Source organism: Equus caballus, chromosome 3, assembly GCF_041296265.1.
Source record: "Equus caballus isolate H_3958 breed thoroughbred chromosome 3, TB-T2T, whole genome shotgun sequence".
Classification (NCBI taxonomy): domain Eukaryota; kingdom Metazoa; phylum Chordata; class Mammalia; order Perissodactyla; family Equidae; genus Equus; species Equus caballus.
This window is the reverse complement of record NC_091686.1, coordinates 94,945,521-94,961,429: the sequence shown is the minus strand read 5'-3', so window position 1 is coordinate 94,961,429 and position 15,909 is coordinate 94,945,521. Positions and strand designations below refer to the sequence as shown.

Sequence of the window (15,909 nt, the reverse complement as noted above, 5' to 3'; positions counted from 1 at the left end):
GTACCCCCTCAGTAAATTCATTGAGTATCTAATAAAAGAATAACTAATATTTGTATAATATTTTACAGTCAATAAAGTACTCTCAGTTGTGTTATCTTTCTTAATTCTGAAACCCAGTGAGATGAATTTTCACTATCCTCTTTTACAGATGAGGAAATCGAGGTGCAGGAAGAAGTTAAGTGATTTGCCCAGAATTGTGGCAATAGTACCTAGAGAGAGAGATTTTTCATATTCTAAGAATAATGTAGGATATAATTTTTAATCCTCAAGATTACCAAATCTCAGCATTAGGTCAAGTTCAGAGAGAGCCTTAAAATGTGGGTGTAACCTGTGTGAACACAGCTGGCAGAGAGACAGAACTTCTTGATGTCTTTAAACAGTGCAGACAAGTTACACAACCCTCCTTATACTTCTTACGAGCAGAGAGCTGTTTTCTAGAGAGAGGGAACTATTTCGGTTTTGTTTAGAACAGTTACATGTTCTGGTTTAGTCCTTTTAGACTTGCACTTGGGCAGTTTCCCTGTTTGTGCAGCAAACTGGCATTGTGTCTTTGACAAGCAGGCATTTAACGGGCCTTCATTTCCTTGTGTTTTTGGTGGCCTCTAGATGGGATTATGATCAGATGTGCCTACATATTGAAATGTTTTCCTGCCCCTGGGATTAGAGATTTGTAAATCCCACAGATTCCCTGTGGGATGTCTGATCCACTGTCTCTTTGCTGCCAGGAGCCGTCTGTGTGTGAAAAGGAGGCCTTGCCCGTCTCTGAGAGCTCGTTCAGGCTCCTTGGCTCTTCGGATGACCTGTCAAGTGACTCAGAGAGCCATCCCGCAGAAGAGCCCGCCCCGCTCTCCCCGCAGCAGGCCTTCAGAAGGCGTGCAAACACCTTGAGTCACTTCCCTGTGGAAAGCCACGAACCTCCGGAACCTGCCCAGGGGTCTCCAGGGGTCTCACAAAGAAAACTTACGAGGTATCACTCAGTGAGCACAGAGACGCCTCATGAACGAAAGTAAGAATTGTTTAAAATGTAAATTTGTTGTATAAAATAGCTGGGGCATATCTGTTCCTAACCAGGTATGTGTAACCCGGATAGGTTTATTGGGTGCAACAGAAACCTGAGTCCGGTTTTACTTGGCTTAAGAAGGTAAAACTTGAAGCGCTGGCATGTTCCTCCCACCTTCCTGTGTTGGGGAGTATGTGGATATAAGAGATATTTGTTACTTATTCAAGTAAGAAGTACAGGTATTATGAGGAAGCAGGTAAAACTGAGAAGAAATAGCCCTTAAAATGTCTAATAATCCTTCTTCAAACAGTGTGAGAGGCAGTATTGACTTTGCAACGTAGCTGCTGGCTTGAAGGGAAAGTAGTGAGTAGGCAGGTGGGTGAGTCTGCTCATTTGAAACCTGGAACATTTCTGCAGTGGGACGCAGATGCGTGATCAGTGCTGAGCAGAGCGTGAGAGTCCACCGGACGCCTGTGCTGGACGCAGCAGCCTTGGGCCCTGGTCCCAGCTCTGCCTTGAACTGGTTGTGACCTGGACAAATTTGCTTAACTTCTCTGTGTGACAAAATTGGAATAGATGTTTTCTAAAATCTCCATCGGTGTGAGAACTCTAGATTCTTCTAACCAAGATGTACTAATTTTAATAATTGGGCTCTAATGAGCACTGGAATTTCCTGGTTATAGAGATGGGTAAGCAATATAGTAGCCGAAGTTCTCCTGCTTCTTTCTGGGGTCCCTTGGTAATTAATTTGACCCTAAGTGTCAGAGACCATAAATGGACTCCGAGTTATCTTTAAAAACAACTTTTAAAATCTTTTACAATCCTTCACCTTATAAATATGAAGTAGGGCCACACCTCTGTACAGTCGCTGCCTTCCTCTTACTGGTGACAACAGAAGCCGCAGGACGTGTGTCGGCACAGGTCACACACGGATAATGGAGGGTCCGTGCGGAGGTGCTTGGAATGTGTCCAGTGAAGAAGTGACGGCGTTAACAATCCTCGAACAATGGAGGAGAGCCTCTCAGCTTTGTTTTCAGTCACTAGTCATTGAAAATAGCTATGATGGCTCTTTGGAATTCGGCTGGATAACTATGATCCTAAAGCAGGACACACTTCAGAAGTCATTTAATAATAGGACATTTTAGAGACAAGCATAGTTTGAGGCTTTATGCGGTTCTTGTTTCTTAAAACCCTGTATACGCACTACTTCTGTGTGGTCTCTCCACTGTGTTCCCACCCCTCTATTTCTGGCATTTTCTGTGCTAATGGAAACATTCCTGTCTGGGGATTCCTAGTTCTCTTGCTAAGCCTCTGTTCTACACAAGCCAGAGGTGGGAGGAAGTTAGGGGCCCCGATGGTGCATTGCCTGTCTCCCCTAGGAAGGCAGCGTCCTGATGGATCACGCTGGACAGAGGTGATGAGAGGGCTGGAGAAACCTCCCCCTCCCCAGCACACCTATTTTTCTTTCTGCCCTCCTTGTGGACTCTTTTCTCATTTACGTACAGGAAATGAGACATTGAAATTCAAGGCAGGTTATTGTTCGTGTAAAAGAGAGGTGTATTTTTAAAACTCTGGGTTTTGTTTTGCTTTCCTTTTCTTTTGTTTTAATTTTAAAAAGTTTTTTTTTTCCTGTTGGTTCCTAAAAAGGGAATAGAAGGCAAAGTACTCTTGGGTGCATAGACATGTGAGAAATGATCAAGGATGGCCGGCCCAGGGGCCGAATGGTTAAGTTTGCATGCTCCACTTTGGCGGCCCAGGGTTTTGCCAGTTTGGATCCTGGGCACAGACATGGCACCACGCATCAGGCCATGCTGAGGTGGCATCCCACATAGCACAACCAGAAGGACCTACAACTAGAATATACAGCCATGTACTGGGGGCTTTGGGGAGAAGAAGAGGAAAAAGAAAAAAGAGAAATAGCTTTTGGCAGGCAATAAGAATAAAGTAGGATTTATTTTACAATACTCTTTTTTTTTTTTTTAAATGAAAACTACCTTTGCCAGCAAGAGTTGGGATGCAGAAGAGAAGTGAAAAGCTGCCCTCTCACCCTGTGGTGCTTCCTCTTGGAATGATGGGACACCCACAGCCATGTCCGTTCTCTCCTGTTTCCTCCGTGTTTCTTGCAGCGGTCCCCTCTCCCCCTCTAATCCCCCCTGCTTTCTCTCTAATTGCTATTTAGTGTGGATCATCCACCTGTTGGCGAGTCTAAAAGTTGCTCAGGTCAGTCTTCAGCTCCTGCTCCTCCACCTCGTCTTAACCCCTCCGCCTCCTCGCCAAATTTTTTTAAGTACCTAAAACATAACTCAAGTGGAGAACAAAGTGGGAATGCTGTGCCAAAGAGGTGAGCGCACTCGCATGGCAAGTTCAGTGTCGTTTGTCTTCCTGGGAAGTTCACACACAGGATTGTGCTGAATGGAGGGAAAGTCTCTGCAGAGAACCTGGGGCACCGCTTGTGTGTGTGTGTGTGTCTGTTTTTGGTTTTATTTCACACTCTCATTTGAACCGACTTAATTTCACTATTCATTAATTTTCTCAATTATTATGAAAACAGACTTTGATGGCAAGCTGTTTTTTATATCCTTATTTTCACGTTGCCCCTGCCCTAGTTCACACACATGCACAGGTTAACAACACTGTGTTTGACCATATGGACTACAAGTTGTGCCATATCAGAAACTTCTTGATTAATTTAGGAAAATTATTTTTTCCAGTTTGAAAGGAACAGTCATTTTGGAAGATGGACTGATTTTTATTTTGTTTTATTTCATTCTGGTAAGAATGGTCAACATGAGATCTACTCTCTTAACAAATTTTCAATGTGCACAACACAGTATTGTTAACAATAGGCACAGTGTTGTATGGCAGATCTCTAGAATTTATTCATCTTGCATAACTGAATGGATTGATGTTTTTCAATTAATTCATTGATTCCATTCATTTAAAAGTGGAATTTTACTGATGGAAAATGAAAGTTAAATCTCACTTGTAAACTATTTTTAATTTCTTACCTGGTTTAATTTTCTTAGCATTAGAACTAAAATGTTTCTTTTATTTTGAAGTTTATGTTTTATACTTTGTGTGTTTGTATTTCTTTATCCTAAATTCTTTCTTCAACCAAACTCTCAGCATCTCCTACCGTAATGCCCTGCGGAAAAAACTTCATTCTTCTTCCTCTGTGCCAAATTTTCTAAAATTTCTGGCTCCTGTAGATGAAAATAACACCTCTGACTTTATGAACACAAAAAGGTAGGGTTTAATTTAGATATTTCAAGCCTGGGTAGAAGTGTTGAGTTGTTGGATGTACAGGGATTTTTAGCTGTTCTTTTGTCATTTAAAAAGTCATTTTAGCTAAATCTATTGTATCTTCTTTCTTAAACTTTTTTCTTACTGAATGTCATTTTAAAAAATGTGCATTCGACCTGTTCTCCATTTTTGACTAGGATTAGTTTATTAATGTGGTGTTATCATCAGAAGATTAAAGAAAGTCTTAACCAGTTCTCTAAGAGATAGCACTGTTTCTGGATAGTGAGCATGTGGCTGTCAGGGTTAAATCAGGATGTTTGATCTGTAAGTTTGGATGATTGCTTAGTTGTGGGGATATACTCGGGTGTGAATTAGGGTTTCCCCCAAGTTGTCCTGGGAATAGGAAGAAAATTAATGATTAGAGATTATATTTATGTACATTGATAAATATACTTTGTTTTGTAGTTTTAAAAATGCAAATGTTGGAACAATCATCATCAGCAAGTGACGGCATAATTATTGCCTTGATGGTTCTGTGTAATTTAACTTTTTTCATTTTTGGTGGTGATCTGTGGAGAGACAGGCTTTGCTGGGAAAATATTCCCACACACAGTCTAGGGCAGATGGCGGCCCTGGTGACAGTGCCCCCTTTAGGCAATTTCTCTTTTCCGAAGCGGCACCAAGAGAGGCCCAATTGGAAGCTAACGATGTGTGCAGCATATTTCTTAATATCGTTTACAGTAGAAATAAATTAAAGGGGTGTGATCTTGCTGTGTTCATTAAAAGCATCCTGTGAGAAAGCAGTCCTTCAGGAGTGTTGACCCACCATGAGCCTGATTTGGTGCCTGTGATTATCTAATTATGTTTGCTTATACAGAGAGAATTGGTAGTTTAGTGCTGTGTTTTAAAAAAAAAGAAAAAAAGTCAAGCTAAAGTACCTGTTTCTATCTCCCTACCAGTCCTAAAGCAATCATCTTGTAATTTTAGGGACTTTCAATCCAAAGCCAACCATCTCGGGGATGCCAGTGGGACCCCCGTAAAGACACGGAGACACTCGTGGAGGCAGCAGATATTCCTCCGAGTGGCAACCCCCCAGAAAGCGTGCGATTCTCCCGGCAGATATGAAGGTAAGGCCCACCCCTAGCAGAAAGGAAGCTGCTAGATTCTGGCGTGCATTTTACCTGTAACAAAAGTACATTTGGTGGAAGAAGAGGCAAAATGAGATTTCCAGTCCAAATCATCCCCTGATTTTAAAGTTCCCTGGGCAAGCAGCTCCAATGACCATGCCTATCACTGTTTCCAGAGGATTCCCAAATTCCAGGGACACCGATCCCAGGGCTCAGCGTCTTGCAATACCTTGTCTTAAAAATGTCGCCCTGCTGAGCTTTTGAGACCGCTCACCCACCATGCCCGTGGGAGTGTTGAGGGGCTCAGCCTGCTGCCCCCACTTCCCTCCTTCCCTTCCCACTGTGTTCCCAAGCTGGTCTGTGTTCCCTGTCTGCAGTCGCAGTGTGGGTTTGCACGCTGCCTCCGCGTGGTGTGGTTTTAGAGTTACCCCCGATCCCAGTACTCTGGTCACACTGTGATGCTCCCTGCTGGGTCAGTTGCTGTCACTCAGTCTTGTGGCATCAGAGGACCGTCTTGTGCCCTCTCATGCTTCTTGTCCTCCCCAAATAAATATAGAGTGTGCTGAAAAGTCCGTCTTTAGGCCTTCGTACGTTGAGTTATAATGTAAAACATGAGTTTAAATGCAGTTCTGACTAAAATTAAGATTTTTCTCTAACCAATGATATCATAAGCTTTCAACAGCAGATAATTCCTTTCCACAGTGTTTTTTAACCAGAAAGCATTTTCTCCTCAAAAAAGCAAAGCAAACAGTAGAACTGCCAAGATTACCTGAATCTGAGGAGATGGCATGTCGTGTGGATTCACTCTTGTCCCTTGACACACTTCTGTACGACTCTTAGGAAGCAGCACAGGCTAATCTGAGAGTTTTCAGACGAGGTTCTGTGTACCTGCCTGCGGGAGGAGGCACTATTGGACCCCTCCCCGCTTGTTCGCCTCACCCCCCACCCCTCTGTCACTTCTCTCTCTCTCCCCACTTCCCTTCCCCCCTCCCTGAGAGTTCTCCTTAATATTTAATTTAAAAAATGAATCCTCTGCCAAGTTAAACTAGAGCCCGGTTTGGGCTCAGCAAGCTTTGTGACATACATCATATAACTTCATTTACTCTTAGTTCCTTCAGTTGGAAAATGGTTATAGTAATGTTGGCTCTTCCTATCTCATGGAATTAATTAAATTATAAATGTAAAAGTACTTTGAAAATCTAAAGACATAGCTAATGTAAAGTGATCACGTTATTTTGTTACCAATATGAGATTGGAACACTGGTGTTCAGCCTCTTATACTATTGTTCCCAGCAGGAGCAACATCAGAGAACACTAGAAAGACTGCATTTATAAATTCAGTGAGATTTTAAAAAAATTTCAGTAAATTGAGTTATTTCAATTTATATCAATTTAGAGAGTTTAGTTTTGAAGATTTCATTTTTTCAGATTGTCTAGTAATGTCCGGTGGCCAGATTGTGTGACCCAGTTCCTTCGTCTCTAAGCTTCTTTTAAAACTTCTAAGCCAAGGGGTCTGCTTGGCTGGTGGCTATAGAAATCATCAGGCTTGTACAGTGCACAGCCCCGAGGGCCGTGCTCCAGGTTGGAACTCTGGCCTCTAACGAAAACTTGGCCATCTCTGCAGGCCCCACCCCAGGGTCACTCTTGTCCCGAGTGCGGAAGTGTGGCCACTTTCCAGACAGACACTACTATCTCCCAGTCAGTGTCTGAGGACCTGAGTCGGAAGGTTAGTCACTGCTGGCAGATGCTTCCCTGGAGAACCCCAAGCCGGAGAGGGCGAATAGAGTGCACTGGGGGCAGGTGAGAGGACTGGCTCCTGTGTCAGCCCAGCCGGAGAAGCGTTAGGATTGGAAAGGGAAGGAAGCTTGGGTCCACATTCTCCTTTTGGAAGCTTTTCTTTTTAGTCAGTTTAGTCTGGGAATATTGTAAGAGGTGGATAGTTAGCTCAAGGTGCATTGTTATGTGTGATATTTGCAGTTGACAGGGTTCTTTGGTGAATTCTGGCCTAGCTGACACTGTAGGGCAGAAGTTTGCAATGAATGAGATGGGGTAATTGGTTGTTGCCCCAGGGGTCAGAGCACTAGCAGATCCCATTGATACCCTGGACCCTGGGCAGCATGGTTTCTAGGCAACTGAGAACGGAGCACTTGGTATTGTCCATCTCTCTTGCTGCAAATGGTACTCAAAATAATACTCAACGGAGTACCCAAATGTCCTGCTGACTGGTTTTCCTGGGGTCACTGGCATATTGGTAGGAAAGCAGAGAGCTGGCCTCCTGGGCCTGGGAGGCTCTGAGGTGGTCACAGTGTTGATGTAGGGAAGGAATTTAGAGCCCATTTAGGATCGCCTCCTCTGCAAGCAGGAGCAGAGCGACTGCATTCAAATCCCAGCTTTTCCTTAGGAGCCGTGTACTGGTGCAAGCTTTCTAAAATTCTCACCGGTGGCATAGGATTAATTATGCCTCTTGCCATACTGATTGAGATACGGGAGCATGATGCGTTTACTGACATTTTATTTAAAAGTGTTCAGAATTCATAAGCGTAGAAATAAAATCAGTGAAGCGAACGTTTCCAGTATAAAGTCACCTCCCTGGTTGTGGAAGTCCCTCCGGTGCTCCCGGGCTGCGGTTCCTCCTGCCTCAGCCCCTCCACGTGGGGGCGCCGCGGAGCTGCCGCCCCGCCAGCGCCTCCTGCTGCGTGGAGCTCCGTGGTGGCGGAGACGCGTGGCCCGGGGCCCGGGTTTTGACTCCTCTGCTGCCAGCGTGAGCGGAATGGCGGTGCCCCACTCCTCCCCTGCTGCAGTGGCGAGGCCCTCCTGCTGCAGAGGGCTCTTCCTCCCGGGTCCTGTGACGGGGTGGGGTGCGCGTGGGCTGAGGGGGAGGGACAGGGCCGGAGGGAGGCCGCGGAGAGGTGACTGAGCTGTGATTTGCGGCCGAAACGACAGAACAGCCCCGACGCCAGAAGTGGAGTTTCGATGTTTAAAAATAGCGCCCCAGCATGGCGGGGCGATCCCATGCAGGGAGTGCTTGTGGAGATTGAATAATGCATTTAAATGTGTAGCGATAAAATTCAAGTGCACTTTCTTAGATTGAGCCAAATCCTGCCCCCTGTCATTCCATCCCTTGGGTCCGCTCTGGTCGCTGAAGCCACACAGCATGCACGTGCTTCCACTTCCTGTTCTCCAGGGGGCGGAGAGCCCTAGAAGACGCTGCTTCCCCTACAGCTCTTTCCAGGCTAATTGCCATGGTTCCTTGGCCCTCGCGCAGTTTTACTGTTGGGTCCCCGCTAGGCAGAGCCCTGTCCTCTGAAGACGCTGTGTCGCCATGGAGCCCTGCGCCAGCACAGCGTTCCTCCGTCCCCAGCCCTTACCTCCTCTTGTTCCAGCGTTCTCTGCATACGGGGTCACCTTCCTAGTCTGTTTCTGCTTTCAGTGATTAACTCACATTCTTGGCTCTTATTGTATCTTGTCCCTTGGGGCATAAACTGTTGTATAAAAATTTAAAAACTGCACTCTAGCTGCACTTGAGTAGGGCTTTTTAAAGCTTTTTACCAAGCACTTTGTCCCTGTGAAGTATTATGGCATGGGTTTTGGGGTGGTTTTGAAGCTCAATCCTGGTGACCGCTTGTAGAGAGCTGGGTAACATTGAGGAGCCCTCTGTGTCTGTAAGTGCTTGATAAACGTGCTGAACACGGCAGGGCCCCGCAGCGATGCTGCTCTTCCATCCCTAGTCTGTAATCGTGACTGATTTTCCAGGTCCCATGCTGTTCAGCTGCTGTCAGTGTTTCCACCGTCTCCTGCAGGAAGGTGTCCTGAGAGACCCTCTGCAGCACTAAGTGGGTGTCGTGATACATCAAAGCCTCCTGCTGGGGCCCCTCGCTTCACCACACATGCGCCTGCCTGAGGCCTTTGCACGGGCTGTTTCGTCTGCCTGGAATGCTCTTCCAGATACCAAGCCCCCCACCCCCAAACTCCCTCGTCTGCTTCAGACCACTGCTTAAAATTGAGTTTTCAATGAGGCCTCTTCTCGCCACTCTATTTCAAATTGCACCCTCCCTGTCATACTGCCAGACATTCCCAGTCTGCTTATCCTGCTATTTTCCATAGCACTTCCTTCTTGTAACATACTCCAGCATTTACTCATTCCTTGTCTTTATCGTCAGATTCCTCCAGTCCACATAGGCTTTATGACTTTTAAAGGAAGGCAAGTAGATTGCTTAGATGCTCACAAGCTTAATATTTATTCATTAGTGATTTCTTAACTCCCTGCTCCTTCCTCCTCTTTCTCTGTAAGCTGTTCGTTCTGCTCTCTGTTAGAATTAAGAAATGCTGTCTGAATTTTTTGATTATATTATAGGTATTCCGTGTCTGCCAGCCCTGGTGGTCTAGTGGTTAAGATTTGGTGCTTTAGGGGCTGGCCCCGTGGCCAAGTGGTTTCGCTGGTTTGGATCCTGGGCACGGACATGGCACCGCTCTTCAGGCCACGTTGAAGCGATGTCCCACATGCCACAACTAGAAGGACCTGCCACTAAGATAGACAACTATGTATGGGAGGACTTGGGGAGATAAAGCAGGAAAAAAAAAAAAGGAAGATTGGCAACAGTTGTTAGCTCAGGTGCCAATCTTTAAAAAAAAAAAAAAAAGATTTGGCGCTTTCACCATCATGGCCTGGGTTCCTTTCCTTGTCAGGGAACCACACCACCTGTCTGTTGGTTGTCATGCTGTGGTTGTTCCGTGCTGCTGTGATGCTGAAAGATATGCCACTGATATTTCAAATACCAGCAGGGTCACCCATGGTGGACAGGTTTCAGTGGAGCTTCTAGACTAAGACAGACTAGGAAGAAGGACCTGGCCACCCACCCCCGCAAAAATTGGGCATGAAAAGCCTATGAATAGCAGCAGAACACTGTCTCATACAGTGCTGGAAGTGAGAGGATGGTGCAAAAAGACCGGGCAGGGTTCCGCTCTACTGTACACAGGGGCACTAGGAGTCAGAATTGACTTGACAACACTAACAAAGTCTCTGTATGATAGAGAAAATAAAAGCATTTAACACTCTGAATTGGTAAAATAATAATAATCACTTATGCCCTTACTTATGGCAAGTGCTTTACATAAATTATTTCCTTTAATTGCCAGTCAACCTTGTGAAGGTTGGCATTTTTATTATACCCGTTTCACAGGTGAAGGAGCAGAGGCTTGGAGTGGATTAAATCACTTTCCCCAAACCACAGAGCTAGTGGGCAAGGGAGACAGGACTAGAGCTCGTAGGTCTGTGCCCCAGAGCTCAAGCACTGACCTGTACACAGGCCTGGGCTGCTTGCTTCAGTCAGTCGTCCTCCTGCCGTGCATGATAGCAGTGGGACTGGAGTGTGCGGGGGAGGGAGGGTGATTTCTTAGCATCTGTCTGTGAATTTTCTTTTCCTAAATCAAGCATCTTTATCCTCTGCTGCTGTCTGGTGCCCATCTTTAGGTAGCAGAGATGCCAGCACCTTTCACTGTGGTCTCTGACCATTTAGACCACATCTCAGCTCTGTGTGTTCCCTTCCAGCGAAGACCTCCAGATCCTCAGGCACTTAGGGTCCCAGAGGTGCCTGCTTTGGCCAGACTGTCCCCAGCAGAGTGTGCACAGCTAGAGGTGGCTTGAGGCCTCTGTTCCTGCTCTGTCTTAGGGGCGGGACCCATGGGAGCCCCAGGTGGCTGTGCTTGTGGCCTCGGTGAGCTCGGGCTTTGATGGACATGGAAGTGTGCCCGTAGGGAACACTTAACAGTGCCTTGTAAAGTGCTTCAGATGCTCAGTGACTATTGGTGACAATTCTGAATTTATATTCTGGTGGTGCAAAGTTCAGTTAAACAGACAGGAAATCTTTTAACCTTGTCTCAAGGTGACAAAGTGAGACAAGGTTATTTGTACTGTCCCCTTTATTTCATCCCACTTGGAGATACTAATAAAACAAACCACCAGTAATTTAAAAACCATGCTATTTGCATAGCAATAAGGATACAAGAGAAGGAGAAATAGAATTTTCTGTAATTTTGGGGTTCCGATTTTTATAGATTGGCTAAAACCTAGAGAGAAAAGTGTTAGTAAGGAGTGTGGCTCTAACTAAATATAGTGTGAAAGAGAGGAAAAGACACAGGCAGGCAGCATGGATGAAAGTGGAGAGATTAGACTCGGTAAACATTGTCTCAAACCAAATCAGCCTGTCCTTTCCTCAGGGGGGGTCTGACTTTCCGTATACGAATCCCTGTGAAATCATTAAGTTGCAAGTGTCTGAATTTTACGTTTTGGAGCAAAATGTAAACTTCTGAAGTAGGTAGGAAGTTAACTTCTATCTAGACATTTGCTTCTATATGTCTAGTAGGAACAGCACAAATCTTCTCAAATCATAGGCTGTTTTATTTTTTTAATTCAACAGAGACCTTTTGGTCTTCTGGTAGGAATTCCCACTTGAGGTTAGCGAAGTCTGGGAGGGATGGTTTCATTCTGAAGTTCATCACAGGGAGGTCTCTGCTTCCCAGATGGCAGGTCAGGTGCCCAGCAACACTCCATCGAAGGGAAACTGTACAATAAATAGGGGCATCAACAATTGGTACTTGAAGACTTGGTGAGGCAAATGTTTTTGTAATAAAACAAACATAGATATATCATGAGATAGAATACTAAAAGCAGCATAGTTGTTTAAATTTAAAGCAGAGACTTCAGTCATGCTTTCAGTTTGCGGTGGCCTCTTATCGCTGTCGTCCAGAAACCCTCAGGAACTGCGTTCTCTCTCCTCTGCGTTGTGGTCCTTTGGGTGAAAGGTCTGTGAGATGCTGAGTATGCGGAAGGTCCGTGCTTGGTAACTGTGAGCTCGACGGAGGGTGTCTTATGGGGTCGCTCTTAGGTGTGCTGCAGGCCGCAGCTGCTGAAGGTTCAGTGAGCGTAAGACTGCGTTTGTATGGTGAGGTGTTCCTCCGAGTAGGGGATGGTGATGCTGATGTCTGCGTGACAGCCTCTGTCGTTGTCAGAGCCTTCCTGCTGTTGAGCCGCACCCTAGCCCTGCCCTGACTGGTGCTGTCCTCCCTCAGATGAAGATGCGAACATACCTGTGGGTGTAGCGGCTTTCCCCATGTCGTGGTCTAGAGCGGCACTTCACAAACTTCCACGTGCTTGGACTCTTCTGGGGATCTTGTTAAAAGGCAGATTCTGATCCAGTGGCTCTGGGTGGGGCCAGAGGGTCTCTGTTTATTTCTGACAAGCTCCCCAGTGATGCTGATGGTGCTGGTCCAGGGTGAGTAGCAAGGGCTTAGAACAGGTGACCGCGGTAAATCCAACCCAGACCTTCCAGTCCTAGTCTACACATGTGACTCTCTGCTGCTCTGTGTCACTGTCATGACCCAAGGAGTCACCCAAGTGTCTCAGACCTCAAGTAAATCTGGGTCATTAGTGGCTTTGTTTGAGAAGATTTGTGCTACCTAGAGAAGCAAGAGTTTGTCTGGTGGGGAAAATGCAGTGATAAAAAACCTCTGGTAATAGGGATAAAGAAAAATTGATAATGTGCCAAATGGAACAAAACATATGGTGCTCTGCTTCCTTCCTCCCATCTTATTTTCCAGGGCAGCTTGGTCTCTGGGGGCAGCCCGGGCACAGAGGTGTGCAGGTGTTTATTGTCTTAGCCGTGGGCTCTGACTTCATGGTCAGGCCTGCAAAAATTGCTGAAAATGAACTTCTATTAGATACTTGGTAGTAGAAATATTCCACAGTTTTCCCTCCTACTGTATCATGCAAAAGCTAATTCTTTGTTGTTAAGAAATAATTTTTTATGTAACTCAAGTTTGGATTTGGGGGGAAATCCTTTTGTTTACCTCTGCTTACCGAGGTACAATTTGAGTCTTAGGCTAATGCTTTTCATTTAAGCATTTCAGATTACATTGTGCATTTACAGGTTTCACCAACAATAGAGGCATTCACACTTTACCTGTCTTGTTAAAGGAAAAAAACCCCATCTAATTTAGATAAGATTTATTGATTTGAAACCCATTGTACATAAGCAAATAGTCCAGTGAAACAAAAGTTCAAAGAGTTTTGTGTTGTGAGTATAGCTGTGTCAATACGCCTACTTTATGATAAGGTTAGGTCTGTTGGACTAGAGATTAGATGTAAATAGGAATGGTACAACCAAGGAATATAATCTGAATCTTTAGAATGACTGTTTTATATTGTGAAAAATATAGAAACTGTTGTATGACTATGATTTGTGTTATACATAGCTAAATTTTCAAGAATGTATGTACTGTTAGGAAATTTTAATGAATGACATAAGCAGAATAACTACAAGTAAAACTTTGCTGGAAAATATAAGCATGGTGACATCTGTGGGACCTTTTGTTCTCATCAGTGGTCCTTGACTTTGGGCACCAGAGTCGCTTGGTGAGGTTTTTGAAATTCAGCCTGCACCTGCCCTCTACTCTCTGCCTCACCGAGTCACCTGGGTGGGGCTGGGGCCTTAGCATAAATTCTGTTTTTTCTTTTAAATATGCATGAAGGATTCTGATTGCTGCCCCCAGTGAGATGGCTGGTTTAGACATCAGAGGGTGACTTGAGACACTGTCACCACTTGATGGCAGTGGTGCTCCCTGTGTCTCAATGGCCCTGGTTTCCTTCCAATGCCAGAAAAGTGCTTGCTTTCTTTTCTTTTTTCCCTATATTTTTGTTTTTGTTCTTGTTTTTGTTACAGTATGTATCTTCCTTGCTCATTTGCAGCTTATTTGAATGGAGAGCTACCTTCTGAAATCCAGATGTTTTTCTTTCTTTTGCTGCAGGGTTTTAGAGAGTGGGCAAACAGGGTAGAGAAAAATGGTCTCCGGTTGCCAGAGACATGTGGCTTTTTAACATTATTATTTTACGTTTACTTTCCATACAGCTTTGCTTTTCTGTGGTGAATAAAGACCAGGTTCAAGATAAAATATTGCAAGCCAGGAATCTGACTGTTCATGGGTTTCCGTAGTTGGAAGCTACTAAATTTCTTCCCTTTTTTGTGCTTCCTGGCATGTCATTGCAGACGTTGGTATGGTGATTGGCAAGATTTGACCTCAGTGTGCTATTTTCGCTCCTGTTAACAATTGTAAGTTAGCACTGATCCAGCTTTTCCTAGTTAACCGTTGGTGTTTAAACAGTCCTTATATTTGTGCAAGGGCTAGAGCTAAGGGTTGTTGGTGATAAGGCTACAGGAGCCCAGAGCTGAGGGCTTGGGCACTGGCGGCCCTGGTGGCAGATGGTCTGGCTGTGAATCCCTGTGCACAGCACCCTTGCTGGAGGGGTTCCTCCTTAGGGCTGATCTAACTCCACAGTCTGTGCCTGCATGCCCACAGGATTCAAGTTTAACGTGGGAGATCTTGATTTTTCACCTTTGAATTTTAATCTGTAGGCACTAGGGAGCCATTGAAGTTTATAAAGCAAAGAATGGTAAGGAGTTTGAAAAATGTGGGATAGAATCTGTAGACACATCTGAAGGTGAAGTAGCGTCATAATCAGGGCAGGACTCGGGTGAGGCAAGCAGAATTTAAGGAGGCACTCACTTTTGGGGCCCTGCAAGTGCTGACCCTAAACTTGCATGGTGCTGAGAATGAACGCTGCCTTAGGTATTATGCCCTGGGTGCCTGCTGGCCTCCCCTCCTCTCAGCCCTCCCAGCTGTGCACTGCCACCCTGCAGTCTTCTCACGTGACCTGGGTGGCACTGCCAGGGAGGTTAGAGTAGCTCTGACGAGGGAGTCTTCGGCAGGAGGGGTTGTTTTGTTTAAAGGACAGCTTTATTGAAATAGAATTCATATACTATATAATTCACCCATTTAAAATATACACTGCTTTTTTTTGCTCTATTCACAGGGTTGTGCAAACATCACCACAATCTAATTTTAAAACCTTTTTGTCCCCCAGAAAGAAACCCTTACCTGTCACTTTCTATTACCCCCCCAAACCCTAGACAGCTTCTAATCTATGCTTTCTGTCTCTGTAGATTTGCCTAGCTGGACGCTTCATATAAATGGAGTCATGTAATAGGTGGTCCTTTGTACGTGGCTTCTTTCACTTAGCATAATCTTTTCAAGGTTCATCGTGTTGCAGCTTGTTTTGGTGCTTCATCCCTTCTTATGGTCAGTTAATATTCCGCTGCATATATATAGACCATGAACACATTTTCTTTATCCACGTACCAGTTGATGGACATTTGAGCTGTTTCCACCTGTTGGCTATTATGAATAATGCTGCTATGAACTTTCACGTATGCATTTTTATGGGGAGGTATGTTAAGAAAGGGTTTTAAAGGTGAGCTTGCGTGGAACCTCCTTCTCTGGGGAGCTTTGAGTTGTCACCTGTGGTTCTGACATGAAGGTGCTTAGGCCATGGCGGGGGGAGGTGACAGTTGGTCTCCCAGTACCAGGCTTCTCTGCTGGCTGGCCTTGTTTGTTTTTCTTCTCCAGGGTGAGAAGGAGAGTGCAGGGGATGCTGGCATTGCTCTTAGAGGTGCCTGGAAAGGCAAGGGATGGGGGAATCCTCCATCA

At 45.2% G+C, this 15,909-nt stretch overlaps 1 protein-coding gene across 6 annotated transcripts in view; it reads left to right on the top strand.

Annotated features, from left to right (window-relative positions):
• TBC1D1 (TBC1 domain family member 1) overlaps positions 1–15,909 on the top strand; it is a 217,238-nt gene that overhangs the window by 131,149 nt on the left and 70,180 nt on the right. For 2 of the 6 annotated variants that reach the window (XM_023638234.2, XM_023638237.2), the window contains 4 exons: positions 726–1,006; positions 3,180–3,341; positions 4,127–4,246; positions 5,231–5,370. In XM_023638234.2, the coding sequence (XP_023494002.2) occupies positions 726–1,006; positions 3,180–3,341; positions 4,127–4,246; positions 5,231–5,370 (703 nt within the window). The remainder of the gene's footprint in view (positions 1–725; positions 1,007–3,179; positions 3,342–4,126; positions 4,247–5,230; positions 5,371–15,909) is intronic. The other 4 variants (XM_070264002.1, XM_070264003.1, XM_023638236.2 and 1 more) reach the window with 2 other exon arrangements.